The sequence below is a fragment of the Cenococcum geophilum genome (assembly GCF_001692895.1).
Source record: "Cenococcum geophilum 1.58 unplaced genomic scaffold K441scaffold_6, whole genome shotgun sequence".
Classification (NCBI taxonomy): Eukaryota; Fungi; Ascomycota; class Dothideomycetes; order Gloniales; family Gloniaceae; genus Cenococcum; species Cenococcum geophilum.
The window spans coordinates 177178-200786 of NW_027137564.1; the positions used below are offsets into that span (position 1 = coordinate 177178).

General features: G+C 42.8%; 4 protein-coding genes across 4 annotated transcripts; 3 read left to right on the plus strand and 1 right to left on the minus strand.

Annotated features, from left to right (window-relative positions):
- Positions 1–8035: 8035 nt before the first annotated feature.
- K441DRAFT_603497 (Di-copper centre-containing protein) lies at positions 8036–9396 on the plus strand (the record flags this gene model as incomplete). Its single annotated transcript, XM_067645307.1, has 4 exons — positions 8036–8214; positions 8276–8438; positions 8510–8793; positions 8859–9396. The coding sequence occupies 4 exons, from the start codon at positions 8036–8038 to the stop codon at positions 9391–9393; spliced, it is 1161 nt and encodes a 386-aa protein (XP_067508001.1).
- An 838-nt stretch (positions 9397–10234) lies between these two features.
- On the plus strand, positions 10235–11547 carry K441DRAFT_653718 (uncharacterized protein). The gene has a single exon (XM_067647569.1). The coding sequence runs from the start codon at positions 10550–10552 to the stop codon at positions 11282–11284; it is 735 nt and encodes a 244-aa protein (XP_067508002.1). The 5' UTR covers positions 10235–10549; the 3' UTR covers positions 11285–11547.
- K441DRAFT_736004 (uncharacterized protein) lies at positions 11303–12724 on the plus strand (the record flags this gene model as incomplete). The annotated part of the gene is made up of 6 exons (XM_067654305.1): positions 11303–11646; positions 11688–11897; positions 11945–12192; positions 12268–12307; positions 12397–12641; positions 12671–12724. The coding sequence occupies exons 1-6, from the start codon at positions 11532–11534 to the stop codon at positions 12722–12724; spliced, it is 912 nt and encodes a 303-aa protein (XP_067508003.1). The 5' UTR covers positions 11303–11531.
- An 8404-nt stretch (positions 12725–21128) lies between these two features.
- Positions 21129–23339, minus strand: K441DRAFT_693330 (gamma-glutamyltranspeptidase). Its single transcript, XM_067652643.1, has 6 exons — positions 23237–23339; positions 23029–23188; positions 22402–22975; positions 22182–22342; positions 21736–22135; positions 21129–21681 (listed from the first exon to the last, which is right to left on the minus strand). Exons 1-6 carry the CDS (start codon positions 23268–23270, stop codon positions 21493–21495), a joined length of 1518 nt encoding a protein of 505 aa, XP_067508004.1. The 5' UTR covers positions 23271–23339; the 3' UTR covers positions 21129–21492.
- Positions 23340–23609: the final 270 nt, after the last annotated feature.

Genomic DNA, 23609 nt, shown 5'->3' on the forward strand with positions numbered 1-23609 from the left:
CATATATTATCCACGCATGCAATCTATAATAGCGTATAGTGTACTAGGTGCTTTAGGTTAACTCTTAGCTTATCCTTATCCTTAAGTTTAAACCTTTATTATGCTAATTTAAACGTTATAACTTTATTTATAGGTACTAAAATACATCTTTCGCTTTTCTAGTCCTCTAATCGTTTCTCTAAATCCTTTAACGTTATAATTAAGGCTCCTTTAATATAAGTTATAGCCTTTTCCGTAATTAGGTGGTCCTAAATAACTTTTTTATCTAACTATATATAAAAATCTTCTTACTTATTATTATATTGCTGTCTATACCATTTTTAGCATAGCTATTAGAGTATATACGGCTTATCCGTAAGGAAGTATCTTCTTATTACTACGTCGTAATAGCCTTTTATATATTATTCTTTAAACCTAGTTAGAATTCCTAAATCCTCTTCTTATTCCAGTTCGGTAAGCCACTTAGCTTTTAATATACCTGCTCTTAGCCTATTAGTAATCCTTTATACTAGTACTCTATCTCTTATATGTCCCAATATACTAAATCTCTTATTTAGTTTCTATTCTTACTATACAATAATTCTTTACCTAAACTCTTCTATAGTTTCTTTTAGTTTGCGTCTTATAGATTAATCCTTAAAGTCTTCTTACTTCTTAATCTTAATATTAACTTTTCAATCTTTAGGCCGAACACTACGTTCCCCTAGTAAGTCTTCTAAGTCCATATACCTATCTCCTAGTTTAATTACTATTTGCGCTATAGATTCTCTAATCTATAAAGAAGCCCTTTACCTCTTACTTATAGGTGTCCTAATTTATACTCCAAATTCTTAGTCCCTTAGATTCTTTAATCCTAAGCTTGCTTCTAACTTAAGCTTAGCTCCTACCTTAGTCTAACTAGGCTTACTTAGTATTCTTATCTTATCTTAAGAGTCTTAAATCTCACTTATCTTATCTTAAGAGTCTTATACCATTAGGAAACTTCATCCTAAGCTTATTTATATATTACTAAACTAAGCTATTACTCTACTCTATTAGTTATCGTCTATTATAGGTCCTTAAGCTTGCCTTATCTTATCTTAAGAGTCTTAGTTATCTCTTATCTTATTATAAGAATCTTAAGCCTTTGGCCTTTTGCCTTTATTAAGTGCCGAAGTGGTTCGCTATTCTATTTCTCTTATATCTCGCAAAGCGATAGATATTATATCTAGTAGGGTCTTAATCCCTACTAATATTCCCTATTCTATAGTGGAATTATCCTCTACCCCTAGTATAACATTTCTAATAGCCGCGTGTTTCTAGTAAACCGCCTTTATTACCTTATTATTACGAAATACTTCGCCTTTATTAAATTTATCATCCTTAACGTCCGATCTACAAGCTAGTTTATTAGTTCCTTAATATTTTAATAAACTTAGCTCCTATAGCTAATAGCTTACGCCATACTTAGCGTCTTTATAAATTTGGTATACGTTATTATAACAAAACGCAAAACTTCTAATTAAATATTCTTTTGTTCCTTATAGTACACTATTATCCCTTTATACATATATGTCTTCTACTATTAGCCTAGTTCCCTTTATTATATAGTAACTCTAACTATCTTTATAATCCTTTATAAAGTAACCTTATTTTCCGTAATTTATATAAGCTTCTTCTCTAAACTATTAACTTTGCTATAAAGTTCGCCTAAACATCTTCTGCTGCTAAGATCCCTAGTTTAGCCTCTACTCTTTAGTCCTATAATTACTAGATCCTTAACCTTTAGGTTTCTATAGTTTTTTACTCTATCTCTTATAGGNTTCTTTNNTACNNCTTAGGTNTATTAGCTCTACGCCATACCATAGTTTCTAACTTAGCTTTAGTTATTATGTGCTCTACGCCTTATATAACTATAAAACTCTATCCTAACCTCTCTTAATCTGTTCCCTTTAGTAGATCCTATTATTAATCTTTATTACTTAGTCTATTAATTCCCTTAGGGTATCCGCATCTTTTATTAGAATAATTACATCCTAGACTTTAGCCTTAAGTCCTTACTTATACTATGCTATAAGCGCCCTATTATTCCACTTAACTTATATTACTAGTGTTTAAAACTATATTATATACTTAATTACTAAGGTTCGCTGTATAATATCTTAGAGTTTTCTTTCCGCTATAGTTGTTACCTCTAGGTCTTTAAATATTTATATAAGTTATTCTATAAATCCTTTCTAGCTTAAAAATATAAACCATACTTCCTAGTTTATAGTTATTATTCCATTTACTTATATCTCTATAAGGTAAGGCTTAAACTATTTAAGTGCCCTTCCTATTAAGAACAGTCCTACATACGCTATTCGATCTATAGGTATTACCAGCTTTACTCCCTCCTATGCTACCTTAAAGTGCATTTACATAAAAAATCCTTTAAGCTTTAATCTCTCTCCTAAGAATCTTTTAATTGATAGTAACTTAACCTTTATTACGCCTATCCCAATAATCCTATTTTTAAGTACTATATTATTTTCTATTAACTAGTTAACTATTTCCTATAATTGTTCTACCGTTATAGGTTATTGCGAGTTAGTGTCTGCCATATTAGTATCACCCCCTAACCTTAAAGTAGTTGCCGCCGTTAATGGCGTTATAGTGGCTGCTTTTAGTGGCATGTTATTCGACTTCTTAAAACTATAACTAGGTAGTAATTATATAACGGAACCTTATAGTAGTAACTATAATGGGTTCTATTAATAGGCTAGGTGTATAGGTATTATAGGAAGTTAATAACGTAATAACAACTAGTAGAGTAGTTGCCTAATAGATTAACTCTAATTATATTCTAAGAATTACTATAAGAAAGGAACTATCTAGGTAGGGACTAAGGGTCCTTAAATACACAACCGTACTCCTATAAAATCCTTCTTATATATAATATACGTGTTGTATATAAGGTACGTAAGTTCCTCCCATTTCTCGCGTTTAATACGTAGCACATTATATAACCTTAGCTACTATTCCTCGTCACATAGTTCTACGGGTTCCATCCTGGACCGTACTTGTATTAACTAACTAGCTTCTTCCGACTCTTCTCCAAGTAGTCGTAACATCGTACTTAAAGCGTCCGTAACAATTATAGCTCTTCTAAGTCTTAGGTAATAGCCTATTATAAAGTATACTCTAGCTATATCCGTAAGCTAAGGTGCTATTAGTGGTCTATAGGTCTTTAGGGCTTTATTTAAGATCCTATCTAGTCCTAGTATTATATTGTTTAAAAAGCGGCTAATAGTTCTAGCTATTTCTTTAGTTGTTATATTATTATTAACCCTTAGGCGAGTTACCGGTGCTTTGCCTATAATATTACTAAGGTCTACTAAAGCTAGTTAAGGGGAAAATCTTTCTATAAGGATCTTTACCTTCTTATTATTATTGCTTATAGCTAGTGCTTTACCTAGTCTTCGTAGGGGCGGAAGGTGTAGGTCTTCTACTAAACGTCCCGCCTTTCTCCCTACCTATTTTGCTATCCTCTAAAGACCTTTATTATAGGGGAGGCTTAAATTAGTAGTATGCTTATTTATAAACCGTCTCCAGCTATTCCTTACTTCTTTTTTTAGGGTATTCTTTAGCTGGTTTCTTATGTCTTTATATTGTCTCTTGTCTTTAGGATTATAGCTGCTTATATATTTCCTTTTTACTCATCATTAGCTGGCGATAAGAATTGCGCATTATGCGGACTATGCGTAGATTATATAAATAAAAGGTTTTTATATAGAGATAGCCGTATTTGAAATTTTGTTTAAATATCTTTAATAGGGGTAGAGTTATAAAAGGTTAAAGTTTGTAAATTTTAGTGTATTTTGGAGTGGCTTAAGTGGTAGGTTAGCCCAATCAGGTGGCTAAGACGTTATATCTTAGACGCCTATGATAATAAACTCTCAATAAGACTTACCCATTACTATCTTATCTATAATCCTAGTAGGCTTAAACAACTAGGACGAATAGATTAAAGTTATTAAGTTAAAGGCTAATACTAATTAGATTTAGTAGTATATTAACCTATTAATATCTACTAATACTTTACTAAAGCTTAAAGAACTATATAAGGGGACTTTATAGATAGGGGGCTATAAGGCACGGTTATAGAGGAGATAAATCCTAGAGCCTTATAAAATCTCGTTAGAAAATTAAGATCTTATATACAACCATGCTCTACTAAATAACCAATTATAATATTAAGGATATATTATTACTTATTTTACGCTTAAAATTAATTAGATTATATATTAATTCTTATTTATAACTATTAACTGCACTATACTTCCTAAGTTGTCACAGCTTAAACAAATGCCTCTAAATCGAAGCTTAAACGAATGCTATATTACGAAAATACTAAGCTAAGGAGCAGAGAAGGTCGAGGAAAGGATATATCTATATATAGGCGCCAAGTCTCCAAGCGAGCCCCTAGCTAGGGTTTGTAACAGTGCCGTAATATAAATCAGCTTATAGAAATAGCTAAAATCTACTAAAAAGCGTTATTAAAAAGCTTTATATAGCTTTAAAAGTTCGATCTAATATCTAAATATTTTGGAATAAAGCAATTGATCTAGAATAAGGCAGCTCAAAGCGATATACAATTTTGTCAATCGGAGGTCCGTGCGTAGGCCAAGAATGAGATGTCTGTCTATTGAATGTGGCTTTAGAGCCTCTATAAATACATGAAGGTGACTAAGTCAGTGACCGAGTTAAGGGGTCAGTGACCGAGTCAAGGTGGCAAAATCCGATTCAGGTCGACAAATTTGTTCTACTTTAAGAATAATCTATTTTAGAATAAGGCAGAAATATTCTAGAATGAGCCGTGTACCAGTATTAGGTAGAATAAGCTTTACGTATTTAAAGGACAATTGCTTTCTAACCTCTTCTATTTAGAAACTAATCGCTAGTTCTTCTCTAAAGGAGAACTAGCTCCCTTTATAATCCTTCTAAAACGCCAATAAAATCTTTTACCCCTTATCTATTAGACTATATATTCTCTAAGATATTAGTAAAATATTAATAAAACCTTTATTTATTTAACTATTGTCTTATCTAATATACCTTTTAGGGCTCTATAAAAATCGGCCTCTATACCTCTACGCGGTAGAGCCCGGGAACCTAGCAGTACTATTGGCGTTCTATTAGGATCGTGCTAATAGACTGCTAGAGCAAACGCAGAAACGTACGTACGGCTGCGCAGCGACCGGCGTTGCGACGTGGTGGTGGTATAAAAAATTTTCGCCGGGAGGGTGAACCCCAGTAAAAAGGCTTAAGGTACAGCTATATACGTCTTTTACGTACGCGTTGGTTTATTTAAATTAACGGCATCTACCTCCGGCGTCCCCCCTTCCTCCCGTACGGTATATAACTACAGTACACGGCACCTACACGGCACGGCGATTGAACGAAGGAACCGTATACGCCCCGAGAAGTCTGTAATAAGCCTCTTATTCCCATCCTACCCGACAGCCTGGACTTACTGCGCAGTATTCCGCTCTTCTCTATACCTTAGGGAATAGGGGACCTAGGTTAGGGCCTTAGGATAAGGCACCTAGATCTTTTTCCTTACATCTCACTATTTCTTTAAGGTGGAATTTATACTGCAAGCAGGAGGACCGCAGGCGTATACATATATAAATAGGGCAATTAAATAGGAGCAAGGGCAGGATAATATTAATTTTATGGTATTCTTAATTTAAATGGAAGTATGGTACGAATAGTAGATAGGGCAAGATAGGTAATTAGGGCACTCCCTTACAGGAGTCCCAAAGCGGCGACCTAACGGTATTTTTCCTCCCGTTGATATAGTACAGGTGTTACCTAGGAGGGTGCATACTGTATTACCTCTCACGTCTCCCTTAGAGGTTTTTTGTACCTAACTTTAACGGCATCCGTCCGCATAGACCTAGATAGGGACCGTGTAGCGTGTCCCCCTCACGTCACCATACGGCCAAAAAGACTAAGAGTGCTAGCGAACTTGTCGCAAGCGCGGCGGGATCTAATATATGTACTCTTACAGACCGTATCAAACATTAATTAAGAACAATATATATAAATATACCTTTTAAAAAAGCCTATTGTAAAGAGTCTATTATAACTATTATAATTAAGATATAGCTCTTAGAAAAGGATAAAAATTAATTCTTAAAATATTTACTTCTTACTAAAGCGACGCCTATAAGCTCTTAGACCCTTGGTAGAGAATTCGTCGGGTAATAAGGAGCAGTACAAGGGGGTAACGTCAATGCGTCAGACGCCCCCCCTGCTAGTACAGGTCGGGAAACAAGCGAGTCCAAGTGACATAGCGGGACCAGGCTATTTTGTTTACTGTAAGAGTATGGTACAAAAAGACTGCATATAGGGAACTTTGATTTTCGCGATTTTCGCTAAGTCCTATTATGGCGGTACCTTGTGTACGCAGATGTGACCAATACACCTCGCAAAACGACTTAAAATTTCGAAGTTCTCGCCTAGCAAAATTTCCCTATATGTACCATACTCTTACTAGCAGGGGGGGCGTCTGACCCATTGAGATTAAGTTTTGTTAAGGTTTGTCCCAGAATAGCTGGGGAAGTCACACCCTAAGAAAGCCTTTCTGGAATTTTCCATCACCGTCCTCATTACGCCACTTCTCCTTCTTCGCATTACAAAACTGCAAAGTTCTGAGCCTCGCGTTAGCCACCTCGACTGATTAACTCGCGGCATCTTGTCGGCGCCACTGTCCCCACAATGGGGAGTTCGAGAAATGCCGTTGCACAGCAACCCAGGATTGTTGACCATTGTCGCATTGTTTGAAAGCCGCTCCACGAGCCCGCCTTATTTTAGAGGTAAGCGCAAACTGATGACGCGTATTAGCAAGGCAATATCACTTCACTCACTGAACCAGGTAGCCGGCAATGCTGTTTCCATCACGCCAACCGTGTATGCACCTTGTTCTGAGTCTCTACAGTGAACTGTGCTCCGCATTTGCGCCATGGGAACCAGTCAGAATCGATGCTGAAATTGTAAAGTTAATGAAATAGGGGTCGAGATCGAACACGCGTAACCCTCGCTTGAAAGGATATTCCATCCTTGTATTTCGGTTTTCTCGAACCTAGGCTTCTACTGTCAAAGAGGATCCGGCAAATGTTTCTATTCAGCCTAAATCTTCTGAACACGCAGTCAAGGGGCAATCGATGCGCCTGGGGTCGTACAGTATTTGTGGGACTTTTTTTTCTGGGAGCAAGCCACCGTCATGTGATTGGATCAGGAACTTCTTGGAAAGGAAGGTGGTTGAGTCTGTGCCACCCAACTCTATTACAGTAGGGGGGTTTCGATGAACTGACGGAAGGTATCTGACGGAAGGTAAAGCTAATTTTTAGTGCTTACACCTACATTTAGCGCGACCTTCCGGCAATTGGTCAAGTAGGGGTTTCGATAGAGAGCAATCCTTGCCTCTCACTAACTCGACGGTTCGATCAACTTGGCGCGCGAGATCAAAAGACATAGTGGCAAGGATTAACTGTGCGAAATTTGGAGTCGCTGGTTGCTGTTAACAAAACAGGGGGCTGGCTTAAAGTTCTGATGAAAATATTCATCAAAATTTTTTATATTTGCCAAGAATCGAATCTGACGGAAGGTCCTACTAACTACATACTGCTAGCACGCGAAGATCGCCTCGATTCGAGTTGCATTACCTTCCGTCAGATGCCTTCCGTCAGTTTATCGAAACCCCCTAGTGAGGAAGACGGCGAATTCAGCGTCCACTGATTCATGACGCGTTTCGGCATGGTTATCTCGAATTTTTTGAGGTTATTGCAGCGTATGACCTTGGAAATATGCCTACGCGAGGCACAAGGAAATCATATTGAGGTTCTTACACGTTGTCGGCTCCCTGAGTAGCATGCATACAGGAAGCTTTAAAATCTAGAAGTCTCTTACTGTGATATATTAGCCGGAGCAATTTGAGTTTCAGCTTAAAGCTGCCTTTTCGCCCATATCAAACCTCCAGCCGCGGATATCTCCTTGTGACAACGCGGCCATGCATTTTCTAACCCTTATTCTTGCCGCGCCTCTCCTGTTTCAAGGCGTCTTTGCTCAGACTTTTGAGACCGATATACTAGCAGCTAAGGCATTGTTCAACCTTGCAACCTATACGGCCCAACACGGATATCCCTCAGGAAGCTGTACTCTTCAGAATGTAGCTATTCGCAGGGAATGGTACGTTGGAACTATCATTAAATGCGGATTCCCAGGAAATAGACCTAGTTAACGACGATAGGGGAGCTTTATCTGCTCGGGAAAGGAAAGACTACATCAACGCGGTTAAATGCCTGGCCTCTAAGCCCAATAAAACCCCTGCTTCTCAATTCCCCGGAGCCAGAAACAGATATGATGATTTTGTTGCTACACACATGAATCAAACTTTAAGCATCCACGGCACTGTAAGTCGTACAATGAAGCACATAATTAGGCGCATTCCTCTTGTTTGGGCTTAATCTAAGGATGGTTTTAGGGAAACTTCATTGGATGGCACAGATATTTCACCTGGGCATATGAGCAAGCTCTAAGAAACGAATGTGGCTACAAGGGCTACCAGCCGTATTGGAATTGGGCGAAGTCTGCTATGGACCCACTGAACTCCCCCATGTTCGATGGTAGTAATACGAGTATGAGTGGTAACGGAGAGTACTTCTTCGGAAACCAATCATGGGTGGGCATACCTACGAATGACGCTCCTGATATCAAAATCCCAAAAGGAACTGGGGGCGGCTGTGTTAGGACTGGTCCATTCAAAGAGTAACTTTCCCTTTTCTTCCACCTTCAAAATTTTTTTGTAGCCTAAAACTGATGATCCTCTCCAGTTGGCAAGTTAACCTTGGTCCTGTAGCCCCGGTGCTCACCTACGTTGAGAAAAATCCTGACCCTAGCGGGTTGGGCACCTACTACAATCCCCGCTGTATGCGCCGCGACATCTCACAATGGACATCCTCGCGCTGGAGCAAGGACAGTGATATTTCCTCGCTGATCAACGCCAATACAGACATTTACCCTTTCTGGTCACTCCTCCAAGGCGTCTCTAGCGGTTATATGGGTGTGCATGCTGCGGGTCACTTCACGATCGGCGGAGATCCCGGTGGCGATTTCTACACCTCCCCTGGTGATCCAACGTTCTTTCTGCATCATGCGCAGGTCGACCGGACGTGGTGGATGTGGCAAAACCAAGACCCGGTACACAGGACGTATGCGGTTGCCGGAACGATCACATTCTCGAATACCCCACCAAGCAGGAACGCAACCCTGGACGATCTTATTGATTTGGGTGTGAATGGTGACGCAATCAAGTTGAGAGACACAATGAGCACGCTTGCTGGGCCGTTTTGCTATGTGTATGTATAGGCGATGTTTGAGATTTGTAATTATATATCTTCCGCCTTTTACCGCTCGCCAGTGGGCATGTGAAACATTCTTCATTTAACGTGTTTCACCACTCATTTGGACCACCCAGTCATCCGCACGCCCCACCATTACCAAGACCCGGCTTTATACATTAATCCACCACAACGTTATAAATTCAATTAAAAATTTATCGAGCTATTCCCTTAAACCCTAAAATATCGACGAATTATATTACCTTGTATATAATAGTTACTACACGTTAGTAGTACTCGTTATATGAGTAGCAGATGCAGGACACTGCAATTGCTAAGAAGAAGCTATGGTGACTCTAGACAAGTTTGCTGGTCCGGCCTAGAAGGCAATTCTGGTCACGCTTCCCGGACAGCTGTTCGTGTTCCCCATTGACCACAATCGTCGGGGACCGAACTTTGGTTCGCAACCTCTAAACCATGCTCGCCCTCCGAGTGACGTAGCAGACATATCAGCTGCTGGGCGTACAGGGTACACAAATTTGGGCATCGAAATTGATGAAGAGGGTGGTCGTTCTGAGCATACGCCTGCGGAACATCTCCAAGGGTATGTTTGAATTTCATTTGTGAATGATGTACAATAGCAGTATGAGATTATCGTCTTTTCTATTTTCTCGCCGGGTGATATTCCTAAATTTTAGAACCAAATTTCTGACCATGGTTTAAAAAACGATCAATTCTAGCTATTTATGATGCCGCATATGTCTCAATGGTTTCTCGCCTCTGTGCTTATGAACAAAAATACACGGTGCGTAATTATTCTTATGTGCTAATTACGGCAATCCTCAATATGCTTAAAGAAATTTTGGGTACTCGCCTATATAATTAAGACACGACATATTAAGGCTAGTTGTTTGAGCTAAGACCTAAGTAAGTTGAAGCTGGTGGTTTTGAAGGTATTAGGCGTGCGACTGTCCCCGTGCGAGTGGGTAGACTGAGAGACAAAGCCCCTACGACCCTATAACCAAATGCTGCGTGGTTTCTCATGAACATCTGACTCTTTATTATTGGCTAGATTGGTGCACGAACTGAAAATCTGACTAAGCTCTAAGCCAATTATCGTCATATTTAAGGATTTTGAGTAGGTAATATGGCTCTAAGTCATCTCCTCGAATATATATGCTCGTATGTTTTCCCAGGACCTTTTATGCATTAGAGCAACACCCCCGCAGCAATCCTCAACAGACAGCAAGAACTTATCGGAAAAGAAGGCTATCATATTAATCAAGGAGCCGCATACCGGAATATCCAATCTCGTGGGTTATCGGAAGGATCCGTCTTATATCATGTCGTTCCCAGAACCAACTCGACCCAATTTCAAATTGAAAATTCGCTCGAACTTCAAGGAAGACTTTGATGCCGCAGCTTCAGTCGCAGACTTTGTTGATGCAGCCGATACTACTCGAAGAGACTGGTACTGTGGGGACGGGAAGACGCATGGCTGTGGGAAGTTTAATCGGCATGGCCAGTTTGGAATGGCAGAGCAGCGTTGCTCGGGAGAGAATTGCTACGATTCAAAGACTGGATCCCGACATAAGCGATGCTGCAAGTGCTTTCCTTTGAATAAAAAGGACTTTGTTGCCGAGAACTTTCCGCTTCCAGACTTCTCTGGCAGGACCATCCACAACGAAATACCAGAACACCAGTCGAAAGAAGAAATAGCCGAGTATGAACAGCGAATCAAAGAAGACAGAGATCGCGAACAACTACTGGAACTTGAACGGCAAGAAATCCAAGACCGGGGACTTCAAGAAAGAGCACTACATGAAAAGCCGAGGCATCCGGACACCAATGAACTTCTGCGATATGATGAAGTGTATGATTTAGTCGACCCAGAGGAACTGCTAGACGACGAGAGCTGAGAATATGAACAAATAATAGAGTCGTCGGGGATAGCGTCTAGATGAATCGCGATAGAGTAGTAGAATAATTTATAATTGTCAACGCGTATGTTACTGTACAATTGCCTGTATGGTGGTGGCTTGATTGATTATGGATACGTAGCATTAATGGAGGAGTTACGAGATGGAGCCATATTATTTCCGACAAAATAAACACTGACTTTAAAGCGTACATATCTCCGAAGCCCGTCTTCTCTTCGATTTTGGCATGAGGGAAGTTGGTGAGAAGTTGAGAAAAGGAACTAAAGATTTCTGGAACCTGGGTTCGTTTTTAGCGCTAAGCTCTAACGTAATTGCCACCCAAACGGGACCCTCTAACAAAGGTAAAATTCAAAACGGCTAGCGCGCGGTTGAAATTCGGTAGTACACGAGTTAGATTTCAAGAGGGATCACCTGGCTAAAAGCTCGGCTCACGTGTCCAATACCATTCATTTAGAGTCTGAACGTGAAGCAATAGCCGCTCACTCTCCATCCTACGCCTTCGTCCTCGATCAAGGATCTCGGAAAGGCCTCCACTCATTAACCTATCCCACAAAAGCCTCATTATTGACCACCACCTCGCTGAGGCAGGCGGGTTTCCTGAAGGAGTGGAGATCGTTAGCGCGTGTGACTCCCCACCAGTCACGACGAGCTCATTATTAACCTACATGCTATGCACCCCTCCGCACCCAGATGTTGTAGCCCAGTGCGACTGGCTCTGCGCGATGGGCACGCATGACGATCTGGACAACACGCTGAAACGGGAATCGCCATTTCCGGACATGAAAAACATGTTCAGGAAGTACACCAAGAAAGCGATCAACGACGCGGTGTCCTTGACCAACGCTCCGCGCCGCACCGCCACCTACGACGTCGTATCCGCCTGGAATGTGCTGCTCTTCGCACTAGATCCTGCGGGCTGAGGTTAACGCAAAGTAGAACGCTGCGCGCATACTGTCCCAAAGTCCTCCATCGACGGTAAGATTGCGGTGTTCCGGATCAAGAGTGAGGCGCAGGTGCATCCCGTCATTGCAACGCGGTGACCGGACATCTGAACTATTCTAAGCTCGAAATCATGCTTGTAGCAAACTAAGGCTGCCTTCCTGGGCTAGTCAATTTCTCCTGCCGGATTCCGCGCTGCGCCAGTGCGCACGAGCCGTCAATAAATATCATTGAGTCATTGAGAGCAATTGTGGTTTGCTGCACAGATGAGACGCTGAGGCAGAAGTTAGGAGAAAGTTTTGCGAGGGGCCATAAGGAGGCAAGTGGCGGGATCGTCGGTAGAAATGAATTTGAAGAGCTGATGGGTGTTTTGAGGGATGGGGAAAAGCCGGAGCAGGTGGAAAGAGACGCAAGAATGGCGTACAGCAGAAGAACACATTGATGAATTATTTTTGGAAGGAAAGGATAACCGGGAGATGATTGCATGAAAAATTCAGACCCGACACCCATTTCAGGGCTCTGGTCAGCTATTTTCTCACCGTTCTTTGAGCCACTAAAGTAAAAGGCGCGCGAGAAGCACAGCCGGTATTTTAAGATTTCCCGGCTTATGGCTCTCTCAGGAAAACAGTCACTGCTTTAAGAGAAGGCCTTGAAAGACTCCTTGTTAGGAAATGCGAAATATTTTCGGCGTCCAACTGCGATCACGGAAGAATATGTCATTAGAGCAATGATGCCCAGAAGGGTGCTGCTAGCAACGGCGACTCTGGCCAAGGTACTGGTGCGAATTAGGACGGTCTGGGCGAGATCTTGGATTATTACAACATCGGATGTACCCAAGAATTGGAGAATATCAACAACGAGATTTCTAATGTCCTAGGAGTAAAGCAGGAATTTAGCTGAAGATATTGGCATGCTGCATGGACTCGTAAATTCAGATCATGGGAAATCTGCTGTATATGTTGCGGTACGTATTTAGGGAGCTCGTTGGTTATTGACAGGAACGAGTATAAATCATAATAGTGAAAGTGAAAAACAACGCAAGATACGCCCATCCCAACTCTTTAAATGAGTCATTAGTACGTCCTATAGTGCAGGCATAAATCAATTCCTCTTTGAATCTCTCCCAATGAGGTCATCGCACCATCTCTTTGATTAGGAAGGTCAAGTTTGGACAACCAGTTCACCCAACCAGCCTATCCAATTCCCATAAATAGTTGCAAAGAGGATGGCAAGCGTTACGCTCAAAAACAGGTAATTTCGTGATAAAAGGAGCTGCCGCAAGTGCCTATGCTCACGTGATGGGCTAACAAGTGGCTGTAGATTGTCGGGCGGCTTCTCCATCGGCTCCGTCGCTTTCACCAATCCCGTAGGATTATCTTCAGGCTCTTCCACCGGCGGTATCTTCTGTGACTTTTCGTCCACTAGCAGCTCTTCTGGCTTTACAGGCATCTCCTGCTTTTCTGCATCTAGCGACTTCTCTACCTCCCTCGTAGGAGGCGATTCCCTCTGTAACAGCGACAGTGATGAGCTCGATCTTTGTCTCGTCGCCTCCTCAAACAAATATTGCTCTACCTCATTCTGATTGTAGTTCTTTGCGAGCTGAATTGGGGTCAAGCCATCCACATTTTTCAGTTGCACTGATGCTCCTGCTTCAACAAGCCGCCTTGCAGCTTCAAGATTTCCGCGTATCGCAGCCCATTCGAGCGCCCAATGGAGCCAATCGCTGCCCGGATCAAGATTGGCGCCTTGTGCAATGAGGTAGAGTGCTACGGATGGGGAATCGGAAAGCGCAATTTCCCATGGAGCCTGGTCTCGGAATATGGACGAGTTGAGATCTGCGCCGTGCGATACGAGGAGCTTGACAGTCTCAAGATCACCCCACTGGCAGGCCACAACAAGCGGCGTCCTGGAGAAAGTATCCAAGGGGTCTACGAAGGCTCCGGCTTCTAGAAGCATCTGTACTACTTCCGGTCTCACCTTGTGGCAGGCAAGATGCAGCGAAGTTTCGTTGGAGTCGGGGCTTAATTGGTTAAGCTCATCGATGCTGGCACGAGGTATCCGTTCTCGTAATGAGTCCAGATCGTCTCTTTGCACTGCCATCCATATGGGTATCTCGCTGTCAACCTTGAAGGTATCTACTTTGTGAACAGGTCGGACCTCATTCTCCCGGGCTTTCTGTAGGACTTCAAGAATGCGAGTTCGACCGGCATCCTTGGCTGATCTGACTGGCGTTCTCCCGGCATTGTTCGGAATGTCAGTGCGAGCGCCAAATTCGAGAAGTGCTTTGGTTGTTTCAAGATAATCTAACCGTACAGAGTCATGCAGCGCGGTCTCTCCAGCATTGCCTTGCGCATTGATATCGAGATCCTGGCAAGTCTGCAGCAGTAGACGGATGATACCGGTGCGACCATTGCAAGCCGCACTATGAAGAAGTGTCCTGCCGAAAGTATCTCGGAAGTTGTACTCAACGTTGCGTTGGAGTAGCAGCTTGACAACTGCATATTCGTCGCTGTCAATAGCTCGCTGAATTGCTCTCCCGCCTTGGTCGTCTTCGATTTCAGGGTCTGCGCCGCCATCGAGCAAAGCCTCTACTACACCTACAAAGCCCTCAGATGCGGCACAGATCAGAGTGGTGTATCCGGCACTGTCCTGATGGTTCACATCGATCTTCGGGTGCTTGAGCAGCATTTCGACGATCTCTTTGAAGTCCATGTCTCCCGCGAAGAATAGCGCCGTCCAACCGCGAGGTGTTGGTGTTTCCTTATTGATATCAATATCCGGTCTGGTTAGGAGAAGTTCTATGACCTCCGTGTGGCCGCCAACACAAGCAACCATTAGCGCGGAGCGGTGGCTCCAAGATGTCCAGAGTGCATTGACAGGCAAATTCTTTTCCTTTAACAATCGTCTTACGACTTCAGTGTGCCCCTGCTTCGATGCTCGGTGCAAAGCAGTAGATCCACGCCCGCAAACGTCACTAGCAGAAGCGCCAGCATGAAGGAGAGTGTCAGTCACATCCACATGTCCTTTAGAGGCTGCATATATGAGTGGAGTAGTCCCGAGAGAGTCACGGGCGTTGGCATCTGTACCTTCGAATAACAAAGTGGAGACAATATTATTAAGACCGAAGAAAGCTGCAATGTGCAAAGCAGTAACGTCGCCTTGCACATCCCAACTGTCTGCTGATTGTGTATCGGTGTACCATAGCGCCTGGACTGATGCAGCCAAATGTGACTCATTTCGAAGGAACATCATTGCCTGTGGCGTTACAATATCTGGGTCGCTTCTTTTCGCATGATTGCCCCAGTGGAGAGCAGCATAACTAAGAAATGGGTGAACTTTCCAGCGCTCTTCGAACTCCTTCGCTTCATCCGGTCCAGTGCAGGGTCCCTGGTTGAAAACCTCCAGTTGCAGGTACGCAATACAGGATTCTGTAACTTCAGTTTCGCTCGTGGGAAATAGGACTTTCCGTTTTTCCTTGAAGTAGCCCTCTGCTGTCTCATGTGTTAGTCGCACATATTCACTTTCGTCAATGATAACCATCCCAGCACTCATGGAGGTTAGAACCTTTGCGCTGAGTATGTAATCCTTTCCAATTTCTGTAATTCCACGTGCTATTGCTGTAGCATGCTCTAGTTCTGCAATTTTCAATGGTCGTTCCGCGAAAGAAACCCACAGCAGAAGTTTCTTGACAGCTCGTTGGCGATTAGCGCTGAGCTTCTCAATCCGTGTCATTGCCTGGTCATACGTATTATTGATTTCCTTTGGCAGATGCTCTAGTGCATGTAGAACTTCTCCGATGGTAAGGCAATCCGCTAGAGAGTCCATGTGGAATCTTGCAAGCAAGAACCTAGATCTTTTAGAATACCACAAAGACTCGTAAAAATGTTGATGGGAACGAACATTTCCTTTGCTTTCTCAACTACCGTGTCCAGAATCTGCTCTCTGAGGCTGTGCCTCTTTTCAACAAAGCGACGCAGATCACCCTCAATTTCTATTCTCTTGTTGATATAGCTCTCGATATCCTCTGACTGAGCAGCAATTCGTATCTTCATGCTGCTGAAACGCTTGGCCAGATAATGACCGCCGTCAGTATCAAATACTACGCCCTTCTTTAGACAATCTTCGCAGACATCAATGTCCTCACAATCATCACAATGATTATAAACTTCCAGGTTCTCGTTACCACAACCGTCGCAAACAATATAACCCAACGGCTCTCCAAACAAAGACCCTATGCTGTCAAGCTGGCGTGAGGTGACCATGAGTTTGGGATTCGCTTTCAGTCCTTTGATAGTCTCGAGGAGCTTCAGTCGTTTAGCCTCATCAAATAACTCATCTAGCGCGTCCAGAACAAAGTAACTTTTTTCGTATTCGGAGAGACTTGCATCAAGCAACTTGCAAATTTCCGCCAGCGAAGGCCTTGTGCCTTTTGAAAGATATAAGTTGTACAAGTCTTCTACTTCCTTCGTGATGGACCCGCGAATTTGAAAAATCTGTTTGAGAAAACTGGCCATGAGAAGATCCACAGATTGAGAGTCGGGGCTGTCGAAGCTGCAAAATGCAATCAATACCACCGCCTTCTCTTTCTCATGAATTCTTCGAAGTTCATCAACCGTTGTCGACGCGAGGACAGTCTTGCCAGCGCCGGGGATTCCATAGCACCAAAGCCAAGGATCTGGACCAGACTCCCAGTGTTGGAATTCTTCCTCTCTGAAAAACCATTCCCCGGTGCCCGGGGTGCCGGTGATGTTCTCCTGCTTTTGCCTGAAATTGAGAGGAGAAAGCCAATCGACAATGTCTTTGAACCGATTATTCTCGTCTGTTTTTTTTCTTGCTAAGCCATCTTCCCGCATTTCTTGGGCTAGGGCAATATTCGCTTGACCAAGGACAATAGCTATGGAAGATTTGAGTCGTTCAATCCGTGCTATCGTCTTTTCAACGTCTTCCTTGTCGAAAGGCCATCTTAAAGTTTGCTTAACTTTTCCGGTGAATGATTCGCTAGTGGTTAGCTTATTCCAAACTTCATCTAAAGCATGACTGGTCTGCTGGAAGACACCGCCGGGCTCGGCAAGCGAATCAATCGGTCGCATCCACGGCCCATCCTGCTCTACTGACAGAGGAGAAAATTGCGTCTCCAGATTCCGGAGGGTCATCCAAAGAAGCGTGATTTCGTCGCATAGCTTCCGGCGTTCCTTGCCTCCTTCCTTAATGGTGTCCAGAAGCTTGACAATCTTGAATGAGGCTTCGGCGAGCTGGGCGATGCTGGAGAGCAGGCCTATAGCCGTAATCGGGTCCATGGCTTACACTCATCAGCAAAGCGACATTCGTGTGATGACACGGGCAAGCATGGTGTTTCTCCGCCTAGCTTGATGTCGTGGGTTTAGATCCTTCCTCCTAAAATAGATAGCTGATTAATCACCCAAAGTAACGTGTTCCACCAGTCATCCGGCAACACCAGTCATCCGGCAGCCCCAAAAACCACCAAAAATCAGAAAAAATGCACCTTAATATCTCAACAACGGCTTAATAATAAATTCCAAAATTTTAGAATTATCCTTTTAAACCTATTTTAAACCTCTTATTAGATTTAAAAAATAACCTATTAAGTAGCTTTAAAAATATCGCAATTTAGCTTAAAATTAGGGGCTAGAACCTAATATCTTAATAACAGCTAGGCTTATTACACTAGAACTTTATTAAATGTCTTAATATAGGTATAAAAGGCTAATTCTAAAATTTTGGAATTTATTATTAAGCCATTATTAAGATATTAAGGTGCATTTTTTCTAATTTTTGGTGGTTTTTGGGGCTGCTGGATGACTGGTGTTGCCGGATGACTGGTGGAACACGTTACCCACTTACCTTATTACCTCAGCGAGCTTAGACCAAGAAATCGATTGTGCGGATATAGGAATATCCGCACCGTCCGCTAAGCTGATTTAGGACGGCAATCGTTTTCGTGGTCTGAGAGACTTGGCGAGATTTGTAGGAAAACCTAAACACGGTTTATATAAGAAGACCTTATTAACTTTAACAAAATTAATCTACCCTCCCACAATACCTATCGACATAAAAATTACACTAAATTATAGAGAAAAGCCTACTTTATAAGTTATGAGATCTTTAGCTCCTTATACGCGCGCGACGTTAAGAGGAATTCGTCGTCGTAGAGGCCCCAATTCTACCTCTGCACCGCCGAGCCGCTCAGTAAACACCAACGCTGAACGCTTACGCTCACGCCCACGCCACCAGCCCTCTGCGTAGAGCTGTGGAGCTTTGCGAGAGCTCTGCGGAACGAAGCTCAGGGGGAGACCTGCACGGAGCTCTGCACGGAGCTCTACCAAAGCTCTGCAAAAGCTTTGCACGAAGCTCCGCTCGAAGCTCCGCACGAAGCTCTGCTCGAAGCTCTGCTCGAAGCTCTGCTCGAAGCTCGAAGCTCTGCATTAAGTTCTGCACGAAGCTCTACTAAAGCTCTACTAAAGCTCTACACAAGGCTCTGCACGAAGCTCTGCAAAAGCTCTGCACGAAGCTCTGCACGAAGCTCTGCACGAAGCTCTGTAAAGGCTCTGCTCGAAGCTCTGCTCGAAACCCTATATAGAGCTCTAAAGCTCTACTAACACGCAGCACTAATATACTAGGAAGGTTCTACAATTGCCCGTACGAACGCCCGTCTCTACAAACGTCTCTGCAATCGATCGCCCGTACAGCTCTGCACGAAGCTCTGCACGAAGCTCTGCACGAAGCTCTGCACGAAGCTCTGCACGAAGCTCTGCACGAAGCTCTGCACGAAGCTCTGCATAAAGCTCTGCACAAAGCTCTACTAGGATCTGCACGAAGCTCTACTAAGGCTTTACACGAGGCTCTGCACGAGGCTCTGCCCAAAGCTTACCCCTAGTAGTCGTGGAGGCACTCCGGGCTAAGGGAGGATATTTTCAAGGAAGGACCCAACTATAGCACCTACTAGGTGTTGCAATAGCTTTAAGTAGTAGATATCTACATGTCTATATAGTTTTATCAATATCAGTAGACTATTTAATAAGATATAATACGTGCTTAGGCTTTTAACAACGCGTTTTTTAACTTTAACGAAATTAATGTTAGGACTAAGTAATAGCCGTATTATAAAATTTATACCATTTAGAAGCCCTAAGTCTTAAAAATAATATATAAACCTTTGGTAATAATAACGCGTTATGCGAATAAATAAATTAGATATCCGCAATCTCCATTTTATGGATTTTGCTTAGGATTTTAACAAATCTCACCAAACCCTCTCAGACGTGATTTTGCAATTCGGAAGACGGCGTAACGTAATATAAGGGCGCGGAGAGACTTTAGGGAAGATTTAAAGGAATAATATAAATTCTATCTAAATCTAAGGTATATAGCTCTTGCTAAAAACAAGACGTTGCGTAAAGAAGAAAAGGGAATAATAAGAGAATTATATAATTAAATAGTTAGGGGCTTAGTGGTTAATACGTGCGTATATACGCACGCGGTCTTCGACAGACTTCGGTAAAATTTAATTAATTTAGTAGAATTTGGTTAAAGCGTCGGAATTTATCTATCGAGTGTTAAGAACAAAAGGAAGAGATCAAGGAGTTATAAAGCGTAGTTAAGCAATTACAGCAACAATAAGCTTCGTCCGCATAAGCTCTATCCGCACAAGCTCCGTCCGCGCAAGCTCCACCAGTTTTACCCTCTTTATTAACTAAAGCTAAAGAGCTACGGCAGCCAAGCTCGTATAAACCCCCGCAACCTCAAACCTGCAAAAAGTACTTTACTACATTCCCTTCGGGTTAAGCGCTCTTTAAGCATCTGCTAAATTATTAACCATTTTAATATACTAAATGTAAATCTACATTCCCTTTAAATACTACTCTCCATAAGCACGTTCGGGGATGTCGTTTAAAAGATGTAAATGGGAATTTGGATACAAACCAAGCTTTGCTAGGATAGCTGTTTTACGCACAAAGAAAGAACTGCCAGTGTTGGAATATATAGACAGAGGTTATATAGTCACATTCTACCAACTAAACGATTATACCGTTACGCCTGTAATCTATCTAACGCTGGCACCGTACTGCTACATACTACCGACCAAATAATCGTGCCGATACGCCTGCGATCTACCAACCAAATAATCATGCCTATACGCCTACGATTAACCGACCGACTAATAGACAAGCTCTATGCTTAACCACTATTACTACCGCCGCTAGTACCGTACTACCACCCAACAGACTTTTGCTGCTTTCACCTATAGCTAAACCAACACCTTGCTGCCTTGCTGCCTTGCTGCCTTCCTACAGCACCACAATTGACTTCTACTGCTCTACCTGCAGTAATACAATCGACAACTGCTGCTCCGCCTGCAGTACCACCATTACCTCGTGCTGCCTTCCACCTCCAGCTAAACCGACACCTTGCTGCCTTACTGCCTTCCTATAACGCCATAAGCATAAAGAAAGAACTGCCAGTGTCGGAATATATAGACAGGAATATATAGGTAGAGGTTATGTGGTCATGTATCTGATTAGTCATCCTTATGGTGACTCATCAGCCCCCTACTTAGGCACTGCGATCCTTACGATCCTCTGCTTTCGATACCTATTAGACAACGAACAATTCAACAGTTAATAGGCCAATCAAGTGCACTTGGGTGATACCGACATTATCTCTTACGTCTCCCTTAGAGGTTTTATATATATATATATATAACGACATTAGTCTATATAGACCTTAATTAAAACCGCATTAGACGGTAAACAAGAATTAATAATAATAATATTTTATAATAAGATATTTAAGTATATAATATAAAAAAGCTATATAAATTTTATTAAAAAAAATAAACTAATAACTTTTATAGATAATAAGACGTCGCGTAAAAAAAGAAAAAAGAGAAAGGTATTCGGGGCTCCGTAGAAATACGCGATGATGTACGCGTGACGTCTATATAGAATTCAACCGAAGAGGTACGATTCGGTAGGGTTTAATTAAAGAGGTAGAATCCAGTAGTAAGTATTAAACAGCGTTAGAAAGAAACGATATGGCAGTAGATGCACGGACCAAGTCCTAACAGTTCATGAGAGGAAGTCTCAAGATATATAAAGGTTGTGCTAAAAAAAGAAGAGAGAGATATTCTACAGGTTTGTGAGGCGGTAACAGAGGCCACCGGTAGCTTGGTCGCCACAGGCATTCAAGAGCTCAGGGCTCAGCCCGTTACAATATTACGTTATATTGGTTCAGTGAACTTGTACAACCCGACCTAAAGCATCCGCTAACCGTGGATCTCCAGCTGCTTCAAATGTCTTGTCTATACGTCTCCGTATGGCATGGACGGAAGATTCTCCTAGGGGAACCCAGGTAATGTTGTGTCCTCTTTCCCTCATAAATGTTGCGGTCCGGTTATTGTACGTGTATTCGAAGTCGACCTAGATAATCGATGAGCGTCTTCAATGGTATTGCGTCCGTGTGCTGAAGCTTACTTGGTTTGGGACCAGCTGGTCGTGTAGTCTTGGAGCTGATACAGCCTCTAATGAGGTCATATTCCTGTCTAGCGTGTTCCAAAGAGCTTGAATGACAGCAGTGATGATTCGAGACCCGCCAGCGCCCCCAACGACGAAGTAAAGCATATTATTCAGCTCAACAATCACTGGGGTCATTGAAGACAATGGCCGCTTCCCTGGCCGGATGTAGTTTGCTGGAGATGCAATATAGCCAAATGCATTTATGGTATTCGGAATGGAAAAGTCGTTCATTTCATTGTTCATAATGATGCTAGTCTCAGGCACCATAAGTTGTGACCCGAACAGCAGATTTAGCGTTCCAGTAAGAGAGATTGCAAGTCCACTAGCGTCTGCGGCTACCGCATGTGATGTCCCGTGCCTATGTTGTATCAGCTTGTTCTGTTTTCCCAGCTCTCATCACCTACGTCTCTAAGCTCTCCAATCCGTCAGGGTTGTATGCTGCTACGGGAAGGGTGTGTAGGTCAGAGATCTTTGATCGAACTTCGGCAGCCTTATCATCCGAGAGCATGGAGTTCTGATATTCATCCATACCCTCCACGAATGCAGGATCTCCTAGCTTTGTTCGCTTTGAGGTGTCAGGAATGCTAAACTGTTGACACACTGTGGTTGCAATTAGGGACCTACCAATCCATAACCAAATCTTATTGCCTCGGTGAGCCTATGTGTGCTCAGGTCAAGTTGCGCGGGCCATCCAAGATCTGAGTAGCCTTCAACCGCCTTGAGCACATTAAGGACTACGACTCCACCTGCGGGGACACTACAAGCATACACCTGCTGTCCCCGATAGCTTATCTGCTTTACGGGCCTTATTGCGACTTTGTAATCCGCTAGATCCTGTACCGTCATGGTCCCATTAGCAGCTCTCAGCGCGGCTACTGTTGACTCCGCGATTGGGCCGTTGTAGAAGACATCAGGTCCATGATTAGCGATCTCTTCTAGAAGATCTGCGTAACGTTTTCGAGTCATGAAATCGCCAGCGCCGACTCGCGTCCCATTGGGAGCAAAATCAACTGACCATATTGGATCTGTCACAAGGAAGCTTGGAGACGGTATCAAATCCATTCGCGCCGCTAAGTCCTTTGAGACTGTGAATCCGTAACGAGCGATGTGAATGGCAGGCTGCAGAATATCGAACCAAGGCAGGCTCCCATACTGCTTGTGTATATATTCTAAGCCTCGTAATTCTCCTGGCACTCCACTATGTAAACGTTAGCACATGCCTTCTTTGGAGTCCTGATGCGGGTTGAGAACCTTGCCAGACCTCCATATAACGAAGCGTCAAGGTTATCTTTGTACATCTCCTCGAATGCAGCGGCAGGAGCAGTCTCACGGAAGTCTATAAATTCGTAGGAGCCATTGGAAGCCCGCACAAGTCCGAATCCGCCTCCACCAAGTCCAGTAACCCACGAGGCTAGGGTTTGTCAGCCATTATGACAACTTTAAACGGTAACGTGCTTACTAATCACCCCCAGGCAGAATTGCAGTGCAACCATCTGTGTTACGTCACAAATTCGAAGTCAGCATATTCACCATAACCTACTACAATCGGTTAGGGTAAAAAGTTGAAAGGGCTCACAGCATCAGCAGCATTTCCGCCTTTCTCAAGCATGTCCGCACTAACGATGGTTCTGGAGGAGTCCTCCACATTCGTTTCCTGCTTACATAAGCAGATTCCCTTTGTTTCCATTTTGCTCGGTATCCTTAGCAATTACTTTGCCACCGTAGACATAGGCCTATATAAGAACCTATGTTCGTCATAGATAGAACTAGATATTCTTAATAATTTAATATTATCTAGTTTATTAGGTTATAAGCACTCGTTGCTACCAAGC

Excerpts from the sequence above, each read along its gene's own strand:
- K441DRAFT_653718 (XM_067647569.1), top strand. The coding sequence starts at position 10,550 with ATGTTTTCCCAGGACCTTTTATGCATTAGAGCAACACCCCCGCAGCAA.
- K441DRAFT_693330 (XM_067652643.1), bottom strand. The coding sequence starts at position 23,270 with ATGGTTGCACTGCAATTCTGCCTGGGGGTGATTA. Across the intron at positions 22,343-22,401 it reads TAAGATTTGGTTATGGATTG|CGAACAAAGCTAGGAGATCC; the intron begins GTAGGTCCCTAA and ends GACACCTCAAAG. Across the intron at positions 21,682-21,735 it reads ACCAGCTGGTCCCAAACCAA|GTCGACTTCGAATACACGTA; the intron begins GTAAGCTTCAGC and ends TCGATTATCTAG.